Here is a 24563-nt window from a genome sequence, read left to right as displayed (position 1 = left end):
TGGTTTGATCAAGATTTTTTCACAGTGTTGTATCTATGCTCAGATTTGCTCCTCTGTCTGCAGCACTATTGTATTGTATTGCTAGGTCCTAGGTTCAATTCTGAGTGTGGTTTACTGTGAAAGTCCTGCATAACCTCGCTGGGTTCATGTGGGTTTTTCTCCTGGTTTTTCAGCTTCCTTTTACTTTCAATATTAAAGGTGTGTATGGAAACAGCAGCTGATCTTCAGGTGACTGAGAATGTAAATACAGGTGAGACATGTTAACTGTCTTGCAGGGTGATTTGGCCATAACCGTGACACTAAAAACAGTCCTTCTCTACAACATCATGTTTTAGTTGAATAGTAGGTCTGTCTTGGAACTTGAACAAAGGTGGTCACATATCAATCTGAGGAAGTACTGAATTGTATCATATTTGAGCATTCTCAGTGAAATTGACAAATAATGAATTCTTGCCTTATGAATTGAAATCGTATTGTGTTGTATAAAAGCCTGTTATTTATAACACTGGAACCAAAAGCGACTTATTGTAAAGGGATATGCACATCTGAGAAAACAGGGCTTCTAAAATAACATCCACAGCCACTACATAGATTAAAAACTCCACACTGCCTGTTAAAATTTTGTAAAGAAAAAAGTCTTCATACACCTTAATATAAAATCCCCATACACCTTAACTAATACTTAAAAAAAAAGCTCTCAGTCTTTTGGGGTATTAGCACACCTAACTTTGCAATTTTATCTCATTGTTCCTTGCAGAAATACTCTGGATCTTTCAAATTGTGAGTGGATCTTTAAATAGCAATAAAGTAATGCTACAGGTTTTTTTTTATAGTATTTAGAGCTGTACTCTAAAAGAACCATTTAAAAACTGTAAACAACTTCTTCAAAAAAGTGGCAGCTTCTGTGCCAAAACAGATCAGAATTTGATGCAATTTATGATTCCTTTTCTCCTGACCAGACCCCTAGTTCCAAATAAAAAGAAACAGCTCTATAATATGATGCTGCCACCACCTTGCTTCATGTTGTTAATAAGCTTGTCTTATTTATGCCCCATAATTTTATTAAAATGATGCCCAAATATTTAACTTTATCTCTGTTATGTCCTAATTTAGAGCTGATGACACAAAGTATCTTTCATCTTTTTGTTTTTATTTTTTTACTTATTTTATATGTAGAAAATCTTTGCATATAATAATTTGTAGTGAATATTTACAGTAACCAGGGTAGCTCAGGCCAAAATAACAAACACACAGAATCTTTCAAACTGGTTCTGTTGTTCCTATTCAAATATGGTGTCAAAGAAATGACATTTAGCTTTTGCTTTCTCTCAAACTACTACAGACACAATGTCCACACCCATAAAAAGCAGCTGAAACCTACATCTGGGTACTTGAGTAAGATGCACACAAAAGTTTCAAACAATACAACGTTTAGACAATAGGATATATATGTTTAATATGGCCCTACTAGACTTGTGCTCTGGTTTCGGAGAATAGGAATGTAAGCTTGGTATGAAATCAGATTTTGTAATAGAATGGGTGGTATCCGACAGTTGAAGTGTATCTAGAAAGCGAAATCTTTTACATAAAAGTTATGTATGTACATTCATCATCTCTAGGTTTGTAATATGTATCGATGATGTGCAGCAATGGTGCAGACAACACTCAAAAAAGGCAAACATTAACACCACCTATGCAAACAGGACAATACAGCAGAAACAATTATCACAGTAGTGCAATGAAAGTCACGGACGCTAAGCAAAGCAAAGCACACGCAAACTAAGAAAACGCAAACACTCTACTGTACTGTTAGAAAGCAGCATGTGTATGAATGTGTATAGAGACAAAGGGCTTGCTCACTGTCAGTGCCATATGTGCATTAAAAATAGGGTTCCTCCCATTATGACATGACATTTTTACCATGATTGATTGGCTCAGCGGTAATGATAAGTGAGACTCAGCTGCAGAAAAACAGTGCAAGCATGCAAGCAATACAAAGCAGCAAGCACAATGTTAGCATAATAATGCTCCATGCATGTACAATGTCCATCCAAAAAAAAAAACCTGACTGTGGATGCTTAGGTAAGTCTTACCTATTAGACTGACAAATTGTGTCAGCCACTAAATTTTTTCAGAAAGCTATATAAGTAGTAGCATGATATAGGACTACTTAAAAAAACGCTGGTACTGGCTATACATGTAAGATAAAAATACAGTAATGAGTTATGATTATTGTGTACTCCCACTGTTATAGGGCTTGAACCTACATTAGGTCTAACCTAAGAATCCTAAAATTCAGGAGGAGAGGACAAAGAAAGAATTTGCACACTCATCACTGCCTAGGATTCCAATCCAGATTAATACAGATGAATCCAGAATCTGGAAACACATCTCTTTTCTTGCCTCCAACTCTATTTTGCAGGTAAGTAGTCTCATCTCTCTTTCTTAACACCATGTCCTATCTCTCCATCTGTATCTGTTTCTAAATCCTTTCCAGACTCACCCACTTGACCTGATGACTTTTCCTCTCATCTTATCAAAACTATTCGTTTGATTTTCTTTTTAACCATGTTTAACCATGTGGTATGCAATAATAATCTGCAACCTGTAACAGATTAACTTTCCTTCAGGCCTCAAAAAAGTTAGGTGAACTGAGAAAGGACCACATATCAAATTAAGCCATGTTCTCCACAAAGCACAAAGCTTTTAAAGAGCTAAAGAAGCATAATAAGACTCATAACCACAACCAAATGCACTTACTTAATTCTTTAATTTTTTTTAAACAATGGTGTAAACCCCCCTTGAGACCTTCAATGACCCTGAATTAACCTCCACTTACACCCTTACATGTCTCAGTAGGGTTGAGGTTTTTTTGTTTATGTAAAAACATATAAGATTATTCATTTTGAGTGTATATATAATCTGTTTTCACAACAAAAAAGTCACAGCCATACCTTAAAATACACAAACAAGCCTAGAGTCATAAAAACAAATAATAACAGCTAGGTCAGAGGGAAAGCTCTGAATGAGGGTCAGGAACACAGGACTGGTCTGAATCTGAGAAACTGGAAATGGACTAAACAGCACATACACATATTGATGGACCATAACTGTCTCATCAAGACCAAATATTGTACCACATGATTTGGATTGATTTAGTTTAATGTAGACCAGAGATTTAATCCATATGAGCGATTGTTCAGTGCAGGGAGTGACTAATACTTCTATTATAACTGTAGGTCTCTTTATGGCCTCTCTAAGAGATTTTCATTTTGTCCTGTCATCTTGGAAGAACATGCTTCTATTTTAGAAGGATGTCCTGTTCTGTTTAATGTCACTGTAGTGCCCAATTTTTTTCCCAATTGGTAATGATGGTGTTTATGGTGTTTCATGGTACATTGAACACCATGAACACCATTTATTTTCTGTAATTTTTTCCCCCCTCTTGATTGGTACTATGGTTTCCATACATTCCTATTTTCTCTTTGTGGTCCATAAAACAGCAGTTAAATTAAATAAAAAATGCTGATTTCAATAGAAAAGTTTAATAGAAGCATTTGGTGTTTGCTTTGATTAATATACTGCCTCTTGATTGGCTAATGACCCACTTCTCAAAGACTCTTCTAGCAAGCTCACAGGAAATACAGTAACACGGTCTCTGCCATCAGTAATCCTTGTTGCTTCAGCAAGATCTCCTGACAATTATATATGAATTACAACCATGTCTGCCATACACTCGGGTAGGTATGACAGGGTAGCTAGTATTCTTTATCTTTCACTAATAAATACAGTACTGTGCAGTTGCGAAAAAATGCTTCCGGACAAATCAATAATTGGTAAAACCACCTTTTAGCTTTCAGTTCTTACTTTTGCACAGGATCAGAGTCAGGTGTATGAATAATCAATTATATCAAGCAGGTGCTAATGAATCAGCAATTTCTAATGTTGGTTGAAACAATGTCATTAAACAAAAAAGTTTGATGTCACAGGTCATACACCATCACAACAACACACAAAGTAGTTTGTCTACACCAGCAAGGTCACTCCCAGGGAAGAATTTCAAAGCAGATTGGAGTTTCAAGATTTGCTGGTTACACTATCTTGAAGAATCACAAGATAAATAGGCAATGCTGAGTACCGTAGACACATTGGTCATCCAAGGAAACTTAATGCAGGACACATCAAGCTTACTTAAACAACGAACTTGCAGAAACCAGTGAAACTCATGTAATTTACTGTCTGCAGAAATTTGGTCAGAAGTGATCTTCCTGGAAGAAAAGCCATACCTTCAACATGGAGATAAGGCTAAGCGACTCAACTATGCTCCAAAATTATTCTGCAGCAGGACAACAACCCCAACATCCAGCCAATGTCATTAAAAACACTCTTCAGTGACAGTCTTTACTCTAAAAAAATCTGGGGTAAATGTTAATGGTGTACCAAGAGGTCACAGGATTTAGCATGGGTTTCCATTGGGAGTGAGGTGTTTGCAGATGGGCTAGTGTGTGTGTGTGTGTGTGTGTGTGTGTGTGTGTGTGTGTGTGTGTGTGTGTGTGTGTGTGTGTGTGCGCGTCGCTAAAGGAAATGTTTATAAATGTATAGGTAGTGCAACCCAACGATTGTAAAACTAAATCAAAATATCAAATTAAACAAAAAGACCAGTTTCACTGAGACTTTTTAGAAATTCATTTAAAAGTCTAGCAATCAGGGTCAAACAATTATGCAGAAACATATGTGCTATTTGCTTATTTTATTCAAATATGTTTTTGAAAAAACGCAAAAAAGTAGTTTGCAAGTAAATATATTACTAATTATAGATTTATAGATAGAAGCTTTAGGTATCAGTTAAAAATCACAATCAGGAGGTTAAGAAAATAGCGGAATATCTTTTACCTGAGATTGAACTCATCACACAGATCTGTGAAAATATAATAAATTAAGCAGTTGAAAGAGTAGTAAGAGTGATAAAATTGTTAAGGCAATGAATTAACAAATGATAATTTGATTCTATAAAAAAAAGTTTATATTATGGCCGAAGAAGGGCTTAACGTTAACACATATCCAAACATATCAACCTTGAATTTCAACATTTGTACAATTTATTTTATGAGGATTTCTAAAGTAGAAAAATGTGGAAAAAAATCACTACTTAAAATGTAAATAATTTATTAAAACAGTCAAAAACACACCTTACTTCAAAATATGCAACTTGAACAGTAATGCATTTGTGTCTATATAAAATTAATTTGAAGAACTGTGCATTTACTATAAATGCAGAGCCTCAAAACAACTGAGGCCATCTGTAATAAAGTGCGGCCACATACAATCATTTTCGATGTTTTTCACAGTATTTAACATGTTAAGCACAGTCAAGGCAAGAAAACACTACTGACTGCTGAATCATGATCTTCAAACACCCTTAATGATCAATGGGCAATAATTGGGCAAAACGATATCTGACAAATGTTTAGTGAGTTATATAATAAATTCTTCATTATGTCTTGTTACATGTACAGCATTAAAGCAGTACACATCTCTTCATTAACCGCACACTGTATAAGTGCATGTAATATCCCAGAATATCTAATGCTTCCATGCAAGCTGTGCCATTCTTGGGAATTCCTAGCCCTTTAAATGTAATCTATTAAAGATATCTGGTTATCTCTCTGAAGAAACCGTTCAGGGTTCTGTGTAAAAACTCTACAATAGATTGTCTTCCTCTCAGAAAGAGTTTTAAAGTCAAACTCTTTTAACAAGTTAAGAACTTTCTTAACTTTTTTAACAATTCAAATTAGCAACTAAAAATCTCTTAATCCAAGAGTGCAGGAGTTTGACCAACACAATCACACTGAATGAACACAATCACGCTGCATACTACTGGAAATGCTCAGTAGTTTTAAAATAAAAAATTAGAAGCCTTAAGAATCTTGTTCCTGACAATTGTCACTGTTGTTTTCATTAATGTTCTTTTACTTTTTATTTTACTTAAAAAAATAATCTTGTCTCTGTGCTGGGAATTTGCTTTAGATGAAAGCTATCATATGACATCAGTTATAGCAACAGTCATAACAAATGTTTCATACATTGTGTAATAAAAAAAAGTCATTGCATGTTAAATATGATTTGCACAGAAAGCATTGGGAATGATTGAAGAGACATACGACAATGGCACTTAAACCAGATTTAAAGTGTATAAACGATAATCCAGACTACAGTCCAGGTTGTATGGAGCTCATGAACATCAAGATAGTGCCGGTATTACTCCAGTATGACAGATCATGGGTCCACAGGAAAACATATCTTGTCTACTTGGGTAAACCATACCAGGACATATTGACCCACTTTATGCATTCATTGAGGTTTTCTTTGGTTCATGCTCTCTAGAGTCAATCTAAAAGATGAATGAGGCACAGTTTAGGAACGGGCACAAATTGGTTTAATTTGCACAATTTTCTAGGTGTAGATGAATCACACCCTTGTTATGGAGATTCATCAAGGCTTTAATCTCATCTGGCATGGCGTGCATTCTCTTGTTTACTGGCCGGTTATCATAATAGTGATTGGTCAGTTGCTGGTGCGTGATCGGGTGTTTTCCAAAGGGCCAATACCCATACAGATGGACGTTTTTGCAAAGTTCCAGTGCCAAGCTGGCCATCATGATACCAGTGCTGAGGCGCAACGACTGTATTCCCTGTTCACGCCAAAACTGCGCCAGGCTGTTCAAGTAAGTCGGGTTAAAGATGATGGGCCGTGGGCCATTATTGCTGTAGTCCTCCAGTGAGTAGAGGGCACGCAGGCACACAGCTGTGTTTCGCCGAAATGAGAAGGCAGGTAGCAAGACCAAAGCGTCCCCATACAACTGCATATCCTCCAAAAAAGGCCGCCGATACTCATTTAGTGCACTGTACCTAAAAAAGAATGATTATGTTTTAGGCATTGTCATGAGGTGCTTGTTGATGAGCTGATATTATCTGGGTATTTTTGTGTTATGAGCATGGAAGACACTAAATAACAGGGTGCAACACTTACAGAATCTTAAAACCCATTATCAACCTTTTCATGCATGAATATCTTATTATTTACCATCTACGTTGTTTACCACCAACCATAAAATCGAAACATTTTAACTCTCTGTAAAGGCAAAACATTATTGCCTTTTATGAATCCACAACGAGGACTCTTTATGCTGTTCAATAGATACATAGTTACACGTACTAATGATGGAGATACAAATGTACAATGAGTACAGGTTGGCATCAGTTACATATTCTTCAATGATTTTAACAAAATGTATTTGTTGAAATATCAGCCACTGCAGTAAAACAAAGATGAGCTTATTAGCTAATGATGATCTGCGAACTATACCTCTAGTCCGACTCAAATGTCCTATAGTTTCGGTGAGCCATATACTTCTTTAAAATTGTTCCCAAAATCAAAATTTTTTAAATCACAGAGGAGCTGTTCTGTGCAGAGAATAAAAGCTGCACCATGTTGGCATCAAGCATAAGCACACAATGCTCAAAAGCAATCTTCATCAATAGATTATAAATTGTATCATTGTAAGATTGTAATTTGTAATAGATTGTAAGTTCTATCAGGGCCTAAGAGATATTGGGTATAATTTCATTGATGCTTTTAACATTAGCCAATTTAATCATCCATTTAGCTCTTAACAAACATTGCATAAAATGCCTAATAAACATTTATATGTAAACATAAATGATGATAGTAAAAGAAGAAATATTCAAAGAATATGCCTGTTTTTTAGTAACTTCATTAAACTCACTCTCAAATACAACCGCATTTACAATCAAGACTCACTTTTCAACAAAGATGCTTGGGTTGGCTGTGACAAGGCTGGTTTTCCGTCCGGTATCATTTTCGTGTCCATTGTTCAGTGGTGGAAGATTACACCTGAGAAATAAAAGGGGGGGAGGAAAGTACCATGAGATAATGGATTAATCTCACTGTTTGCAATTTGATCTTCACAAACAATGTGCATGCTCCAGAGGCAATGTATCAATACATTTATTATTCTCCATTCTCTTACAGACTGCTGACTATTTTACTCTATTCAACAGGCTTTTTGGTGTTAGAATGAAGTTTTGCTGGTTTTCCTCTTTATTCTACATTCTGTATTAACATTGTAGTGAAACATTACAACTTTTTCCCCTTTATTCATTAAAAGAAATGAAAAACATCAGACCTGATAACAAATGAAGCAGCGTCGATTTCTTTCCCACAGCTGCTGTTGGCTAAGATGCCTCCATTGCCAACCACAGCACACGTCTCCCATGGTGCTGTTTGAAAGGGGTTTTCCTAAACAAGTGTACAAACAGAGTAGAGAGAGAATAAGCACTAGTACTGACATTTTAAAATCAATCACATATAGTAATTTATATGCATTGAGCAACAATACCTTTGGAAACACTTTGAACAGCTCTGGTGTCACTGTCATTGATCTTTTATTATCTCCATCATAAGTAAATTTTGTCCCCACAGGTGCGTTGCCTTGTGTAACTGTTGCGTTGGTAATGGCACTGCAAGTGCTGCTTAGATATGACCTGGTAAAAAAAATTCCTCCATGTTAACTTTTGCTCTGTATTTACTTTTTTAAATAAACCTAAATGGTTAATGTAAAGAATAAAACACTACAAACTAATATAATGCATAGGAGTTTGGTTATGTGGCACAAGTTGCTGTTGGAGTGCATTGTTTTGTAGAACAGCTCAGTGTGTGTGATTCTGCTTATCACATTGTTAGATTTATTCATCAGCCAGAGTCTCTTTCAAAAGAATAAAATAAAACCAGACAAAAAAAAAGTAGTTTATCAGCCCCTTGGAAAGACTTAAAACCTTTCTGAGCTGATTTTAATGGCTACAAAGCACTTCCAAATTTGGGAATTCAACCAAATTATTATCCTCCTGAAAAAACAGAGTGTATGAGCTGCTGTTATGTTGTAATGCGTTTTTGACGTGTGTGTTGTTTTTACGTGAAAGTTTTACTGTTCTTCTCATGCTTTTTCCATTTGGATGTGTAATTTACTAGCAAAAGGTTAATGAGGTCATCTTCACTGAAAAACAAAAATCCACACATGCACAGAGAAAATTAGTGACAGAAGAAGAAAATACTTGCATTATTGGATTTGTATATCTAAAAAAACAAATCAAATTATAAAACACCAATATTAGATTCTATGAATGTTCACTGTGCCTTCTAATGTTTCTATGGTAAATATAAATTCTCACTTGATGTTTTCATGTTCTTCAACCTTTGGATTACTGTCAACTGGATTTCTGTGATGAGATAGATTCAAGAGATTCACTTATAGGCGTTCTATGACAAATACAAGACTCCACGACAATAGTGGTACTAAACTAAAACGATCATGCTAATGTTATGTCATTATAATAATATGTTTGTATTGAAGGACATAACGTCATTTAATTAAAAAACTGTTAAATATGCTGCTTTTGTAAAGCATCAATTGGTGTGGTTTGTCTGCTGAGTGTTGCATTCTCACTTTCTCACTGCTTTATATATTTTTCTAACAATGGGAGCTTCATTACTAGAACAAGAAAAAGAAAATAAATGGTGAGGTTTAATAATTAAACATAAAACCCTTGATATTTTCCTTGATTAGATTTTCTAATTTTAAAGGATTCATTAAATAATTTAAACAAATATGTTAAAATATGTATTTGGCAACAACAATTTTTAAATTTTTTCTGGAATTGTGTTTTTTTCTTACTTGCTGTTTACAGGATTTTCTTGAACATTATGAGGATTGCTGTCAGCTGCGTTACTGTAAGGAGACAGATGGAGGATAACTTAAAGTTCGCACTTAAAGATGAAAGACTTATAGACAGTTATAATAAAAATAAAACTTTCTAGAATTACTGTACATTAGATTTAGATTGTGGCAAAAAAAACCAAAGTAGCATTTATTACATTTCTGAATTCAATTAACATTTATCTAGATGAGAAACGTTTGGCACATTAAAGTAGCACTTCATAAGCTTGAGGATGGTTTAATATAAAAATCAAGGGTGAGTTTTAATAATTAAACATAAAACCTTTGATCTTTTCCTTGATTAGATTTTCTAATTTTGAGGGATTAATTGAATGATTTAAACAAATATGTTAAAATATTTATGGGCAACAACAATTGTTACATTTTTTCTGGAATTGTGTTTTTTTCTTACTTGCTGTTTACAGGATTTTCTTGAACATTATGAGGATTGCTGTCAGCTGCGTTACTGTAAGGAGACAGATGGAGAATCACTTGAAGGTGTCACTTAAAGATGAAAGACTTAGACAGTTATAGTAAAACTAAAACTTTCTAGAATTACTGTACATTAGATTTACATTGTGGCAAAAAAAAAACAAAGTAGCATTTATTACATTTCTAAATTCAATTAACATTTATCTAGATGAGAAACGTTTGGCACATTAAAGTAGCACTTCATAAGCTTGAAGATGGTTTAATATAAAAATCAAGGGTGAGTTTTAATAATTAAACATAAAACCTTTGATCTGTTTCTTGATTAGATTTTCTAATTTTGAAGGAATAAATAAATGATTTAAACAAATATGTTAAAATATTTTTTGGGCAACAACAATTGTTACGATGTGTCTGGAACTGTGTTGCTTTCTTACTTGCTGTTTACAGGATTTTCTTGAACATTATGAGGATTGCTGTCAGCTGCGTTACTGTAAGGAGACAGATGGAGGATCACTTAAAGTTCGCACTTAAAGATGAAAGACTTATAGACAGTTATAATAAAAATAAAACTTTCTAGAATTACTGTACATTAGATTTAGATTGTGGCAAAAAAACCAAAGTAGCATTTATTACATTTCTGAATTCAATTAACATTTATCTAGATGAGAAACGTTTGGCACATTAAAGTAGCACTTCATAAGCTTGAGGATGGTTTAATATAAAAATCAAGGGTGAGTTTTAATAATTAAACATAAAACCTTTGATCTTTTCCTTGATTAGATTTTCTAATTTTGAGGGATTAATTGAATGATTTAAACAAATATGTTAAAATATTTATGGGCAACAACAATTGTTACATTTTTTCTGGAATTGTGTTTTTTTCTTACTTGCTGTTTACAGGATTTTCTTGAACATTATGAGGATTGCTGTCAGCTGCGTTACTGTAAGGAGACAGATGGAGAATCACTTGAAGGTGTCACTTAAAGATGAAAGACTTAGACAGTTATAGTAAAACTAAAACTTTCTAGAATTACTGTACATTAGATTTACATTGTGGCAAAAAAAACCCAAAGTAGCATTTATTACATTTCTAAATTCAATTAACATTTATCTAGATGAGAAACGTTTGGCACATTAAAGTAGCACTTCATAAGCTTGAAGATGGTTTAATATAAAAATCAAGGGTGAGTTTTAATAATTAAACATAAAACCTTTGATCTGTTTCTTGATTAGATTTTCTAATTTTGAAGGAATAAATAAATGATTTAAACAAATATGTTAAAATATTTTTTGGGCAACAACAATTGTTACGATGTGTCTGGAACTGTGTTGCTTTCTTACTTGCTGTTTACAGGATTTTCTTGAACGTTACGAGGTTTGCTGTCAGCTGCGTTACTGTAAGGAGACAGATGGAGGATAACTTAAAGTTCTCACTTAAAGATGAAAGACTTATAGACAGTTATAGTAAAAATACAATTTTCTAGAATTACTGTACATTAGATTTAGACTGTGGCAAAAAAAACAAAGTAGCATTTACTACATTTCTGAATTCAATTAACATTTATCTAGATAAGAAATGTACAGCACAATAAAGTAGCACTTTATAGCTTGAAGATGGTTTAATGTTTAAAGACAGACAGAAAGAAAGAAAGAAAGAAAGAAAGAAAGAAAGAAAGAAAGAAAGAAAGAAAGAAAGAAAGAAAGAAAGAGTGATATAAGCTTCTTCAAGCTTATGAACTGCTTCTTTGATGTGCTATACTTTACCTATCTGGATAAATGTTAATTGAATTGAGGAATGTTAGAAAGGGGACATCTAATGTAAAAATAATGATTTAAACAAATATGTTAAAATATTTATTGGGCAACAACAATTGTTACGATTTGTCTGGAACCGTGTTGATTTCTTACTTTCTGTTTACAGGATTTTCTTGAACGTTACGAGGATTGCTGTCAGCTGCGTTACTGTAAGGAGACAGATGGAGGATCACTTAAAGACGTATAGACAGTGTTAGTAAAAATGAAACCTTCTAGAATTACATTAAAAAACAAAGTAGCCATTTCTAACATTTCTCAATTCAATTAACATTTATCTAGATAAGTAAAGTATAGCACATTAAAGTAGCACTTCATAAGCTTGAAGATTTAATGTTTAAAGAAAGAAAGAAAGAAAGAAAGAAAGAAAGAAAGAAAGAAAGAAAGAGTGATATAAGCTTCTTCAAGCTTATTAAGTGCTTCTTTGATGTGCCATACCTTACCTATTTAGATAAATGTTAGTTCAATCGAGAAAGACCGAAACACAGAATGGGTGATAGAAGGATAGACAGTTACGGGTAAAAAGATAGGTGTGATAGACGCAGAAAGTCTATTTGGATAGAGATCATTAATAGAAGGATAAATTAAATGAGAGTTTGTGTTGCAGGTACATTGAAAAAGTAGAAGGGAGTGAAATGGGGCTTCAAATCATTAATATTCCTAATCAGGTTCTGAACATTCTTTCAATGTATGTCTAAGTTTTTTTTTTTTGTTGGATATTTGACTATTTACTAAAAAAAAACCCTGCAAGTCTAATCAATTAAAAGAAATACAACTTTATCGGTGAGAACAGCCCCAAAGAGCAAATATTACCACATTATAAATGACAAACTGTAATAAATGAAATAAACATACAACTACCAAAAAACACCTTCAGCAAGTTTAACAAGAAGCATATTTAATGTTTGGAGAAACAAACATTTAATTTCTTTACTTCTGTAAAGTAAATCTTCATACCATTATATTACCTAGTTGCAAATAAACAAAAGGAACATGCATATGTATCTCATGAAGTATAGGAAAATGTGTAATGATTAAGGTAAAACTGTGTTAAAATCATACTTTTCTGCTGCAGGTTTTTGTTGAATGTTGCTTGGATCATTGGCAGCTGCATTTCTGTTAGGAGACAGTTAGAGAATCACTTGAACGTCTTTCAAGATTAAAAGTAAATGTGTTAAATGAGCCTTAAGAAAGATTAGATTAGATTTAGATTGTGGCTAAAAGATGCCATTTTAAGTTTCAGTTCTAGTTGAACTTATTTCTATTTTCAATTTAGAAATTTCAAAGGATTTAAACAAAAACACTAACATGGTTATTATGGTGCATTCGTTTTATATATATGATTCTGTGTTGCTTTCTTACTTGCTGTCTGCAGGATTCAGTTTAACATTACGTGCATTGCTGGCTGCTGCATTACTGTGATGGGACAGATAGAGAATCAGATAAAGTATGCAAAAACTAAAGATGAAAGACTTAAAGACAATATTAGTATAAACTGTACAGAATAAATATGTATTATGGTCCAGGAGCCAGATTTTGTGCAACAAGCAATCAATTGGGGTCCATTTCACATGCATACAATAATATCGCCATTTTTACCTTCTTTGATTGCATCTATAGCAAACTGCACTCAAATATAATTTTTGTGGATTTTATTTTATGTGGATTTAATAGCATTTTTTTCATTCCACAAAAGCTGACATAAAATAACATTTATTTAGTCACAGAAATAATTGTTTTGGAAAAATAAGAACATTTTCAAGAAATCTGGAAGTTGTTAGGAAAGGTGAGCCAAAACAGTTCAAAACAGTTGTTAATCTTTTTAAGAACCATTTATACTTTGGCATTCTCTTTCCCATAGAACTTGCACATAAACACACAATTTAGAATCTCCAGGAAAACCAGAATGCACAGAGAATCTGGCATCATTTTATGAAGTTAATATTAATGCTTTTGATAGAGATCATGCATGAGGGCAGTGCAGCTGTGGCTGCAGTGAAAGGAAACTTGTTAAATAGTGTTAATTGCGTTTCTTGTTTTATTAATGCCATTCATTCTCACTGCATGAGATCCATGTCTGTGATGCAGCTTTGTTATACTGCATTTCTGTATAATATTGATGCTTCTCATAGCCAGGGACTCATAATGATGGTATTATGAGGTGAATTGATTCAGGTCGCACAAGTTTTGTTCAAATTATACTTTATCCTAGTTCAATTTTGTACATTTCTGATTTACAATTGTTGTTCTATACAAAAGCAATTGTTATGATTTACTGGAAATATATTGCATTCATACTTGTTCGCTGGGGGTTTTCGTTTAACGCTGCGTCGATTGCTGGCAGCTGCATCTCTGTGAGGAAACAGACAGAGACACTTGAAGGCATGTCAAGACTATAGATGAAAAACTTATAGACTGAGTTAGAATTAACTATAAAGCATAAATACTGTATGTGTTGTGTTACATGCATCCCTTTTAAGTGATAAAGATTTTAATCTTTTAGGCTTAGATGAACATTCAATAACAATCCATTTCTTAGGTCAAGTTATACTAAATGATGCTTTCTTACTTGCTAATTACAGGATTCAGTTTAATATTACGTGGATCGCTGGCAGCATCATTACTGTGTGGAATAGGGATCACTGCCAAGAGTATAGGTAAAAGCAATTGTTATGATTAGTCTGGAACAGTTTTAGGTTCATACTTGTTTGCTGGGGGTTTTTGTTGAATGTTACGTGGATTGCTTGCAGCTCCATCTCTGTGAGGAGACAGATAGAGACAATTAAATGCATGCCAAGTCTATAGATAAAAGACTTATAGAGAGAGTTAGAATTAATTATGAAGCATAACTGTGTGATAAGTTACATGTTCCTAATTAGGGTGTTAGAGATTTAGATATTTTAGGATAAGCTTAACATTGAATTGTAACAGTTTTCAGTTCAAGTTATACTTATTCGTTGTATAAGTGTTTAGATTTTCAAAGATTGTAAAAAATGATTCAATTGGTGGAGGTTTTGTGGAACAGCAATAGATATTATTTGTTTAGAACTGTGTTGCTTTCTTACTTGATGTTCGCAGGATTCAGTTTGACATTTTGAGGATTGCTACCAGCTGCATTACTGTGAGGAGACAAATAGAGAATCACTTAAAAGTGTGTCAAGACTATAGATAAGCTTGAAAATGCTTCATAAGCTTGATATTTTGAAATTAAAAAACGGAAAGAAAGGGTGACAGACAGAGCAATAAACAGATAGTTACTGGTAGAAAAATACAGTTGCTGACAGTTGAGTGATACAGTACAAGCAGAAAGTCAGATGAAGTTAGAGAGTGATATATACTGATTGTTAGATTGATCTATGGATATTGTGTGGCACTGAAAGAGATGAATTGATAGATGGAGTGAAAGTGTGTTACAGGTCACTGGTGATTTTGGTGAAAGTTTTAGGAGCTCCAATCCAAATGTTGATTGTAATTGTATTGTAATGTCTACAATGAGAATTGTGGCCAATTTGAGTGTCCATATCAGGAAAACACCATTCCAATCAGTTAAACAAGCTATAGAAAACTTTGGAATTGTAGTCACAATAGGGGGAGGTGGTAGCTCAGTGGTAAAGGCTCTGAGTGATTGTTTAGAAAGTTGTGGTTCAAGGCCCTTATTGGCAAACTGCTCCCCTTGGGGCATCTGAGAAAGGCCTCTTAGATCTCCAAGGGTGTTCTGTCATGGCCAATCCTGTTCTCTGCCCCTAGCTTCTAACATTGTTGGGATATGAGAAGAAATAATTTCACTGTGAAATTCACAAGTGCATGTGACAGGTACTGTATAACGCACCACCACCACTAATAGGCTGGGGGTCTCAGAAGAAAAATGCTAAAAATATGGCTGATTTTGTCCAACAGGTAATTGTTATGATTTGTCTGGAAGTGAGTTGCATTCATACTTGCTTGCGGCAGGTTTTTGTTGCACATTGCGAGGATTGTTGGCAGCTGCATCTCTGTTAGGAGACAGACAGAGAACCATTAAGAAATATATCAAGAAAAACTGTAAACTATAGCTGTGTGCTGTGTTACCTTTGCCTAATTAAAGTAATAAAGATTTTTATCTTTTAGAATTAGATTAAAAAATAAAAGATTCTTCAGTTCAAGTTATAATTAGTCCTAGGTTTGAAATTTCAGATGATTTCAAGAAATACAGTTTGTTTTTTGCAATAGCAGTAACTTACTTGATGTTTGCAGGATTCGGTTTAACGTTACGTGGATTGCTGGCAGCTGCATTACTGTGAGGATAAAGACAGATAACAGATAAATAATCAATTGAAAGCATATAAAGACTATTAATAAAAGACCTATAGACAGTGTTAAATTTAACTGTAAAGCTATGTGGTGTGTTACTTCTGCCTAATATTAGTGATAAAGATATATTTAATCTAGATCGTTCTAATTCACTAATCATTTAACAACAACCATTACTGTGATCACTTTGTTTTGCAATTGTTATGATTAATATGAAAGTGTGTTGCAAACTTACTTTCTTGGATTTTGTTGAACGTTACGTGGATTTTGGGCAGCTGCATCTCTGTAAAGAGACAGAAATCGATCACTTGAAGATCTTTCAATACTACAGATAAACTGTAACGCATAACTATGTAGTGTGTCATGTCTAATTTATCTTTTAGGATTAGATTAGATTTAGATTGTGGCAGAAATGGTCATTTCTGACATCCATCAATTTACTGAATATTTTATAATTAACCATTTTTCAGTTCAAGTTATAATTTTTGCTTAATTGCACAAAAATTTTTTAGATGATCTAAACAATAAACACTAATGTTTTTTTTTATTTTTACAATAGCACTTGATATGGTTAGTGTGGAACTGTGTAACTTTCTTACTTGCTGTTTGCGGGATTCAGGTTAACATTACGTGGATTGCTGGCAGCTGCATTACTATGATGAGAAAAATAGAGGATAGCATGAAGGTTTGCTAGAACTATAGATAAAAGTATTAGTATTAGTTTAAACTGTACAGCATAAATATGTAGTGTTTTAAAGTGTTAAATTAGAGTGATAAATATTTAAACATGTTCTTGTATATTTTATAATTATTCCTTAGTTTAATTATTCAGTTTTGGAGAATTTAAAATTAAAATGAATAAAAAAGTAAAACAATTTTTTTTTCTTAAATGGCTGTTTTGTGCAACAAGCAATTGTTTTGATTTGTCTGGAAGCGTGTTGCATTCATACTTGTTTACTGGGCCATTTTGTTGAACATTATTTGGATTGTTGGCAGCTGCATTACTGTTAAGAGATGGATAGAGAATGAAAGTGTGCAAAGATTATAAAAAAAAGACAGTACAACACAAGTATGTAGTGTTTTACATGTGCCAAATAAGAGTAAGGTATGATGATTATTATAATATTATAATATCCTTATAATAATTATAATGTATAATTATTTAGTGTAATCATTGATTACTTAAATTGTATCATTTTGGAGAATTAAAAATGAGGTCACTTAAACAAGCTTAATAATAATTTAATAATAATTATACTTTTTTTTTTTTTAAACAAGCAGTTGTTATGACTTGTGCATTCATACTTGCTTGCTAAGGCCTTTTGTTGAACATTATGTGGATTGATAGCAGCTGCATCTCTGCGGGGAAACACATAGAGAATAACTTAAAGGTGCCAGGATTATAGATAGAAGAATCGCAGACAAAGTTAACTATAAAACATAACTTTGTGGGATGTTACATGTGCCCTTTTAGAGAGATAAAGATTTGGATCTTAAAGAATTAGGTCACATTTACATTGTGGCAGAAAATAGTCATTTAAAACATTTTCAATTAATTCAATTAACAATTAATAACAATTTCTCAGTTCAGATTATAATTTTTTCATGATTCAGTTTTTAAATTTTAAAAGATTAAATAAAAATGAAGTATATATTGTTATGATTTATTTGGAACTGTATTGCATTCTCACTTCTTTGCAGGATTTTGTTGAACATTAAGTTGATTGCTGGCAGCTGCCTTGCTATTAGGAGACAGATAGAGAATCACTTGGTGTGCCAAGACTTTAAATAAAAACTTACACACAGATTTAGTATTAACTGTAAAGTATAAAAATAAAGTGTGTTACAGTTAGAGTGATACAAATATATTGAGATTGTTAGATTGTTCTAATACTTACTTTTTTCTTATTATATATATTTTTTTAACAACGCGCCGAACCCTGGGAGCTGCATTCCTAGAAGAAAGCAGAAAATAAATGATAATTATTTAAACAATTGCAGTAACAGGGTTTTATATATATATATATATATATATATATATATATATATATATATATATATATATATATATATATATATATATATAAATTAATTAAATATCACATGAACATAAGTATTCAGACCCTTTGCAACAGCACTTGAAAAATAGCTCAGGTGCCTCCTAATACTCTTTCTTATTACTCATATGTTTATACACCTTGATTAGAGTCCACCTGTGAAAAAGTAAATTGGTTGGACATGATTTGGAAAGGCACTGCAGAGCTCAGAGAAAAAACAAAAACAAAAAAAGTGCTGCACTAGAGAATCGCAGAAGCACAGGGGCCAGAGACACACTCATTTATTACAATATAACCCTTACCCTAAACCTAAACCTAATCATATATTTTCTGCTTTATTTTCTGATAAAAATGGGGGAAAAGATTACCTTTGGCATTTCTGTCAGCATTAGACATGATCCTCTGCCGAAAAAAAAAAGGAAATGCTTGTTCATGAACAATAATCAATAGATTAAAGTTCAAGACTGTGTTACGAAATGCTGTGAGACTGTGTTGGAGGGTCACTCTGACTACGCCATGAAGAATGGCAGAATATCTCCCAATCTAGTTGTGCAAAGCTTGTTGCGTCATCCCCAAAAGACTCAATGGTGTAATTGTTGCCAAAGGTGTTTCAACTATGTACCGACTAATGAGTCTGAATACTTATGTACATGTGATATTTCATATCGTTTTTTTTAATGTAAAATTGTACAGACATTTCTAGAGTTCTAGTCAATATTGGGTACTGAGTGTAGATTTATAAGAAAAAAATTATTTGTATATTTTAATTTGAGAATTTAAAAGATTTAAAAAATAGCTACAAAATATACCCATGGCTAGAGCGCAGAGTTACTATAAACATGAATGAAATCAGAAATTAAGAACTTAATAAAAAACCTTACACCATATATATATATATATATATATATATATATATATATATATATATATATATATATATATATATATATATATATATATATATAGTTGATAGACAACCTTTCATAGTAAAAGTGTTAAAGGCATTATAGGGTAAAAATAAAGGAAAAAAAATAACAAAACCCAAATGCCAGCACATTTTTGTTTAATCTCCTTATGTTGGAAGAATAAAGATGAATAGTGTTACTTAGATGTTTCTACTTGTATGACATGGAAGGGATATTTACCTGTTCTTAGAATTTTCGGGAGCAAAATCTGCACGACTATGCCAGAGATAAAGAGAGAGGTTAGTTCTAAAACTGAGAACACATTTCTGAAGCTTGATGCGAATTTGTTTTTTAATAAAACTTTAGAAAAATTACATATTTAAAAATTAAATAGCCAAGTCGGATTTTTTAGGCCTGAATGTTCAGATTTTAATCAGATCTTATCAGAGTTTTTAACCACATTCTGGTGCCCATGAAACATAATGACTTGACTGGTTTTATTAAGAAATCTTTATCATTCCTACAGAATTAAGCTACATGATATTCATTTGCATTTTACACGTGCAGCCTGTTTTACCTTTTTGCCATTTCTTTTGCATTGCGTGGCCCACGAACACCTGCATCGCTGTTTGTGTGGAGGTGGTTAGGGGTTTCAATTTTTGGAGTGAAAATAGAGAGAAAGCAAAAATGAGAGAGACAAGGAGATAGAATTGTAACACAGTTGAAAAAAACCCACTGTTAACAATAATTCCTCAATCGAAATGTCAAATTTACCACATGATAATCAACAAAAATTCAAGGTGGATTACTTCTACCAACTCCTGTCCTGTCCAATCACAACACTCCTGTGAGCTCAGTGAGCTTTCTAATCATTTCACCAGGACAGATATTAGGTTGCTTTTCCTATTTCCTAATTTAAAATCAAAATTCCAGTGTTAGTTGTTTAATTTTAGGTCAACAAGAGATAAACAAATGCTTGATTTCTTTTTGGGCAATGAACCCAAGCAGCCATAGTAAAAACCCAACTTTTTTTTCAGCCAGAATTTTTTATTTTTAGTGAATGTGCTCAAACCTGACAAGGCTGACTTACCATGTGCTACAAGCATTTCATGGTTGTTGGTGGATACTTCTGGATATTTGACCTGGAAATGTGAACTTTGTCTATTTCTACCTATTTATCAAAAACTAATTTCCTATCAAAGTATACCAATACAATTTTGTTTAAATATCTGCTTGCTTGTGAGAAAAGAGAGAGAGAGAGAGAGAGAGAGAGAGAGAGAGACTAGTCAAAAAAGTAAACTTTACCAGGAAATCTATATACACACACTGTGTATATGGTACATGCATGCAGATTTTAAGGAGAAACTGTTTTCCTGAAATTTGGAGTTTAAATGAAAATGATAGAACATAAAAAAGTGACTGATATATACTGGATAGCATACTACTTATTACTAACTTTTTTATACTGAATTCTTGAGCAGACATGCACTGATTCATTGAACTCCAAGGCTAATATCTATAGATATCGATATAGATATAATATATATCTGAGAGTTTCACAGCATCAATGCTATTATAGAGTAGTATAGAGTACATATGCCTAGTAACATTTCCTCTTCAAGCTTTATTACCCTATTTAAGAGACTATCACATGAAATTTTTTAAGTAGGTCTTAATGGTTGATCTATACAGCTTAGCCTATAGTACAGTTTTTAGAAAAGTCACAGTCATTTCCATTACTTCATCCCTTTGTTATAACAGACAATGAAACTAATTGTGATAAACCTGAATAAAGTTCACCTAATATTAATTTCAGAGATTGTTGACATTTGTCTTTATGTTTGACCTCTCTCTCTCTCTCTCTCTCTCACACACACACACACACACACACACACACACACACACACACACACACACACACACACACACACACACAGCACAGCAAAGCTTTGTTTGGTTTGTTTTATATATTGAATGTACATATAAGCATGGGCGTAAATCCCGGGGGAACGGAGGGGACATGTCTTTCCTCCCCATTCGAGGGTTGTCCCCCCCAAAAGTAAAAAATAAAAAAAATATCGCACTCTGAATTGTATAAATTACATGTATTCATACCTAAATAATTGTTTAAGTAAAAAAAAAAAAAAACGCAAAAAATGCTTTTAGAAACAGTTGAGTTCCCCCCCTCCCCTACCTCACAGTGGTTTGACCCACTGCCTGCGTTCCCAGTTCATCTCACCTGCTCTACACACACGAGTCAGGTGTGTGTCTGCGGCTCAATTAATGTTTAACTCCATTAACTAGGGTATTTTATTCACTTTGAATAAAGCGATTCTCTTTAATGTAGTTGATGCAGATTTGACTGTATTATTTGTGTCCCCTTCAAAAATTGCTCATGAGAAATTTTATATTTATTGTCCCCCCCTACTGTTAAATGAAATTTACGCCCATGTATATAAGCAACAGTTACAAATATATCTGTAATTACTATATAAGAATTTTCTTATTCTCAGATAAATGTATTTAACATGAAGTTTGATAACTGTAATAAATCCAGAATTAAAATGTATAATAATGAAAAAAGACATTAAATCGACAATACTGTATTTTGATCATTCTGCAGCAGCCTTAATAGGAATTTTATATTTTTTAGGATTAAATAAGTTAACATTTACTGAATAAAATCGATGTTGAATCAAGACAGGAGCTTTGGTGATTACTGATGTCTACTGAAATCTATTTTTTATCCCAATTATGTAAAAAAAAAAAGAAAAAAAAGAAGAAAATGCAAATACAGAAGCAGGATTAAACACTCACCTGTGAGCAAAGTAGTGCCAAAACAACATGGTGCCAAATGAGGTTAAAAAGAGAACAAATAGCACCCTTATGATTAAAGCCTTCATAGTTAAAACAGGTCCTTGTTAACTCTCTGTAACACTCTCTGGATTCTCGCTTATAAATCTGCAGTCACTGACACCATTAAATCCACCTTGCTTTTCTTCATTCCTTATGTTCTTTGAGCAACACCCAACCCCCTTTTATTGTTAGAGTACCTGTCATTTCTTCCCTGTTTAAGGCATGTCTCTTTATCTCTCTCTCTTTTTCACTCTTACCCTCCTTCTCCTTCCTTCCCTTCTTTACATGCACACAGTTACTTCTTTTCATATTCCTGTCCTAGTGCACCTCCACATGCTTTTTTATCATCTTACCAGCCAAATCTATTTCCTGTTTTGCCCTGGCTTTCATACTTCCCTTTTTCAGCTTGACAGCATCTCTTTCATGGCTTGGTCTGCTTTACTTTTTTGGTCTATACCTGTTGCTCCTGTTCAATTCTGATCTTCCTCATCCCCTTTATTAGCCTACCACTCCTCCTTTTAGTTCAGTAACAATGAAACTAAATGAAGTCATAAAAGTCACCCAACTGAAAGGGGGAGCATAAAAGAGCATAAAGTAACATGGTCAGAAAATAGCTATGGATAGGAGGCTCAGCCAATCAAATTCAATTCTTTTGTTTAAGAAATATGTACATTCAATTTATGCAGATTTATAGTTGAACCAGGAATAGTATTTTTCTATTAATAAATTAACTTTTTATAATAAAGTGGCATACCTCATTTCACATGCTTGTACATACAAATCTATCTACAATGTTCGCAAAGCAGCCTAACCAACAATTTCATGAAAAAAGTATTTATATAGATGAAAGCAAACATTTTTTTTTAAACACTATTTAGGTTATATGATTTTCTAAACATTAAATTAATTGAAAAAGTAAAATGGACTTTTCATTTGTAGGATTATCATAAGTAAATCATAAATTATATCTGAAATAACTCAAAAGAACTCATCCACTGTTTATAAAGTATAGTATAACATTTTGCCTATAATTTTTACATGTATTTAATGTTGATATGTACAAATTTTAGGGAGTTTAAAACTTGTTATATATATATATATATATATATATATATATATATATATATATATATATATATATATATATATATATATATATTATTTATTTATTTATTTATTTTTTAATATATGTAAATAAGCAGCAAATGACAGCATAAACTGTAGACACATAGCAAATCAAAATACTTACACAGAATGGTAAGTTCTATCTAATGTACCGTAATTTCTGGACTATAAAGCGCACCCATATATAAGCCGAATTTTACAGAATTACAGAATTTTACAAATATTTTTATTTTTAACATAAATAAGCTGCACCTGTCTATGAGCCGCAGGTGTCTACACTAATGTACTTTACACAGGCTTTAACGAAAGACACGTTACACACGTTGTTGCGCTTCCTTTAGGAGCAGAGCGGTATTTTGGGAATAGCATGCCACTGCATTCACCGGTATTACTGTGTGTGTTCAAGACGAGGAATATGTCCTTATTATTTTCTGATGCTCATTTCTAAGTTTCTGTGACTAACCTGTAACGCTGTTGCCAAGAAAAATAAAAAAGCACGAATTTTGGAAAGCTGTCTGTGCTTATATGATTTCTGTTGCAACCAGAGTTAACGCGCTCTCCCATGACCCAGACTCAACGTGTTACAACGGCTTGTATCTAAACAGTAGCCGAACAAGAATATCATTGTTCACTGTCTTCCTCCTTCCTTTCACAACTATTTCTCTTGGGAGTTTATCTTTTTATCTCCACCGGTGGAAGTTTTTTCTCCCGATGCCGTGCAGCTCAGAACACAGGTGAGGTGCGTTTTTTCGTTTCGGTTCGGAAATTTCATTGGTCTAATGTTATGTTGCTCAGTTTTTTGGCTTGAAGTTTGTGAAACCGGGAAAAACCCAGGAAAAATTCATTAATTAGCCGCTTCGTTGTTTAAGCCACAGGGTTCAAAAAGTGGGAAAAAAGTGGCGGCTTATAGTCCGAAAAATACGTTATAATGATTTTTAAGTCAAGTGAACAACCTTAAATGGTACAAACCTAAGTAGCAAATTGCCAGGGGTGAAACAAAAAGCTTCTGTTACCAAACACTGAAAATATTTGTAAATATTTGCATTATAAAAAAGGCTTTTTCAAGGAAAAAGTAATGGGTTAACAACTTACAGTTCTTCTGCAGTAATGAAAGCAAATTAAGCTTTTAAAGTTGATGCTAACAATTCATACAGGTATCCCAACCTTTTAAGTACTTACCTTGTCTGTATGAAAGTGTCGGTGCAGACTGTGACACCTTTTTAAGCAATATTTGGACAGTATTGTAATACAGAACATAGTATGCTGCTCTCATAAATCTTTCTTTTGGCTTCT

The 24563-nt window shown here is 33.2% G+C and overlaps 1 protein-coding gene across 4 annotated transcripts; it reads right to left on the bottom strand.

The window, feature by feature from the left end:
• Positions 1-5149: 5149 nt before the first annotated feature.
• LOC124396839 (putative uncharacterized protein DDB_G0282133) lies at positions 5150-22526 on the bottom strand. 4 transcript variants are annotated; one of them, XM_046866161.1, is made up of 29 exons: positions 22107-22526; positions 19867-19914; positions 19530-19565; positions 18226-18282; positions 18019-18069; positions 17633-17686; positions 17278-17331; positions 16927-16980; positions 16563-16610; positions 16258-16311; positions 15976-16029; positions 15103-15156; positions 14742-14795; positions 14336-14389; positions 13400-13453; positions 13100-13153; positions 12134-12187; positions 11567-11620; positions 11113-11166; positions 10660-10713; positions 10206-10259; positions 9752-9805; positions 9524-9568; positions 9249-9296; positions 8993-9073; positions 8420-8564; positions 8207-8319; positions 7822-7914; positions 5150-6908 (listed from the first exon to the last, which is right to left on the bottom strand). In XM_046866161.1, exons 1-29 carry the CDS (start codon positions 22190-22192, stop codon positions 6437-6439), a joined length of 2187 nt encoding a protein of 728 aa, XP_046722117.1. In that variant the 5' UTR covers positions 22193-22526; the 3' UTR covers positions 5150-6436. The 4 variants fall into 4 exon arrangements, with proteins under 4 accessions (XP_046722117.1, XP_046722118.1, XP_046722119.1 ...); XM_046866162.1 differs by lacking the exon at positions 9524-9568 and having other exon boundaries at positions 22107-22525; XM_046866163.1 differs by lacking the exons at positions 10206-10259; positions 10660-10713; positions 11113-11166 and having other exon boundaries at positions 22107-22525.
• Between the last annotated feature and the right edge of the window lie 2037 nt (positions 22527-24563).

Source organism: Silurus meridionalis, chromosome 14, assembly GCF_014805685.1.
Source record: "Silurus meridionalis isolate SWU-2019-XX chromosome 14, ASM1480568v1, whole genome shotgun sequence".
In the NCBI taxonomy this organism is placed as follows: domain Eukaryota; kingdom Metazoa; phylum Chordata; class Actinopteri; order Siluriformes; family Siluridae; genus Silurus; species Silurus meridionalis.
This window is presented reverse-complemented; position numbering and strand designations above follow the sequence as displayed.

Bases quoted from the DNA above. Each gene is read 5' to 3' on its own strand.
- LOC124396839 (XM_046866161.1), bottom strand. From the start codon at position 22,192: ATGAAGGCTTTAATCATAAGGGTGCTATTTGTTCTCTTTTTAACCTCA. The intron at 17,332-17,632 runs GTATGAATGCAC...ATCTCTTAACAG, and splicing joins CAAAAGGCCTTAGCAAGCAA to TAATGCAGCTGCCAACAATC. The intron at 6,909-7,821 runs GTGAGTCTTGAT...ATTCTTTTTTAG, and splicing joins CCAAGCATCTTTGTTGAAAA to GTACAGTGCACTAAATGAGT.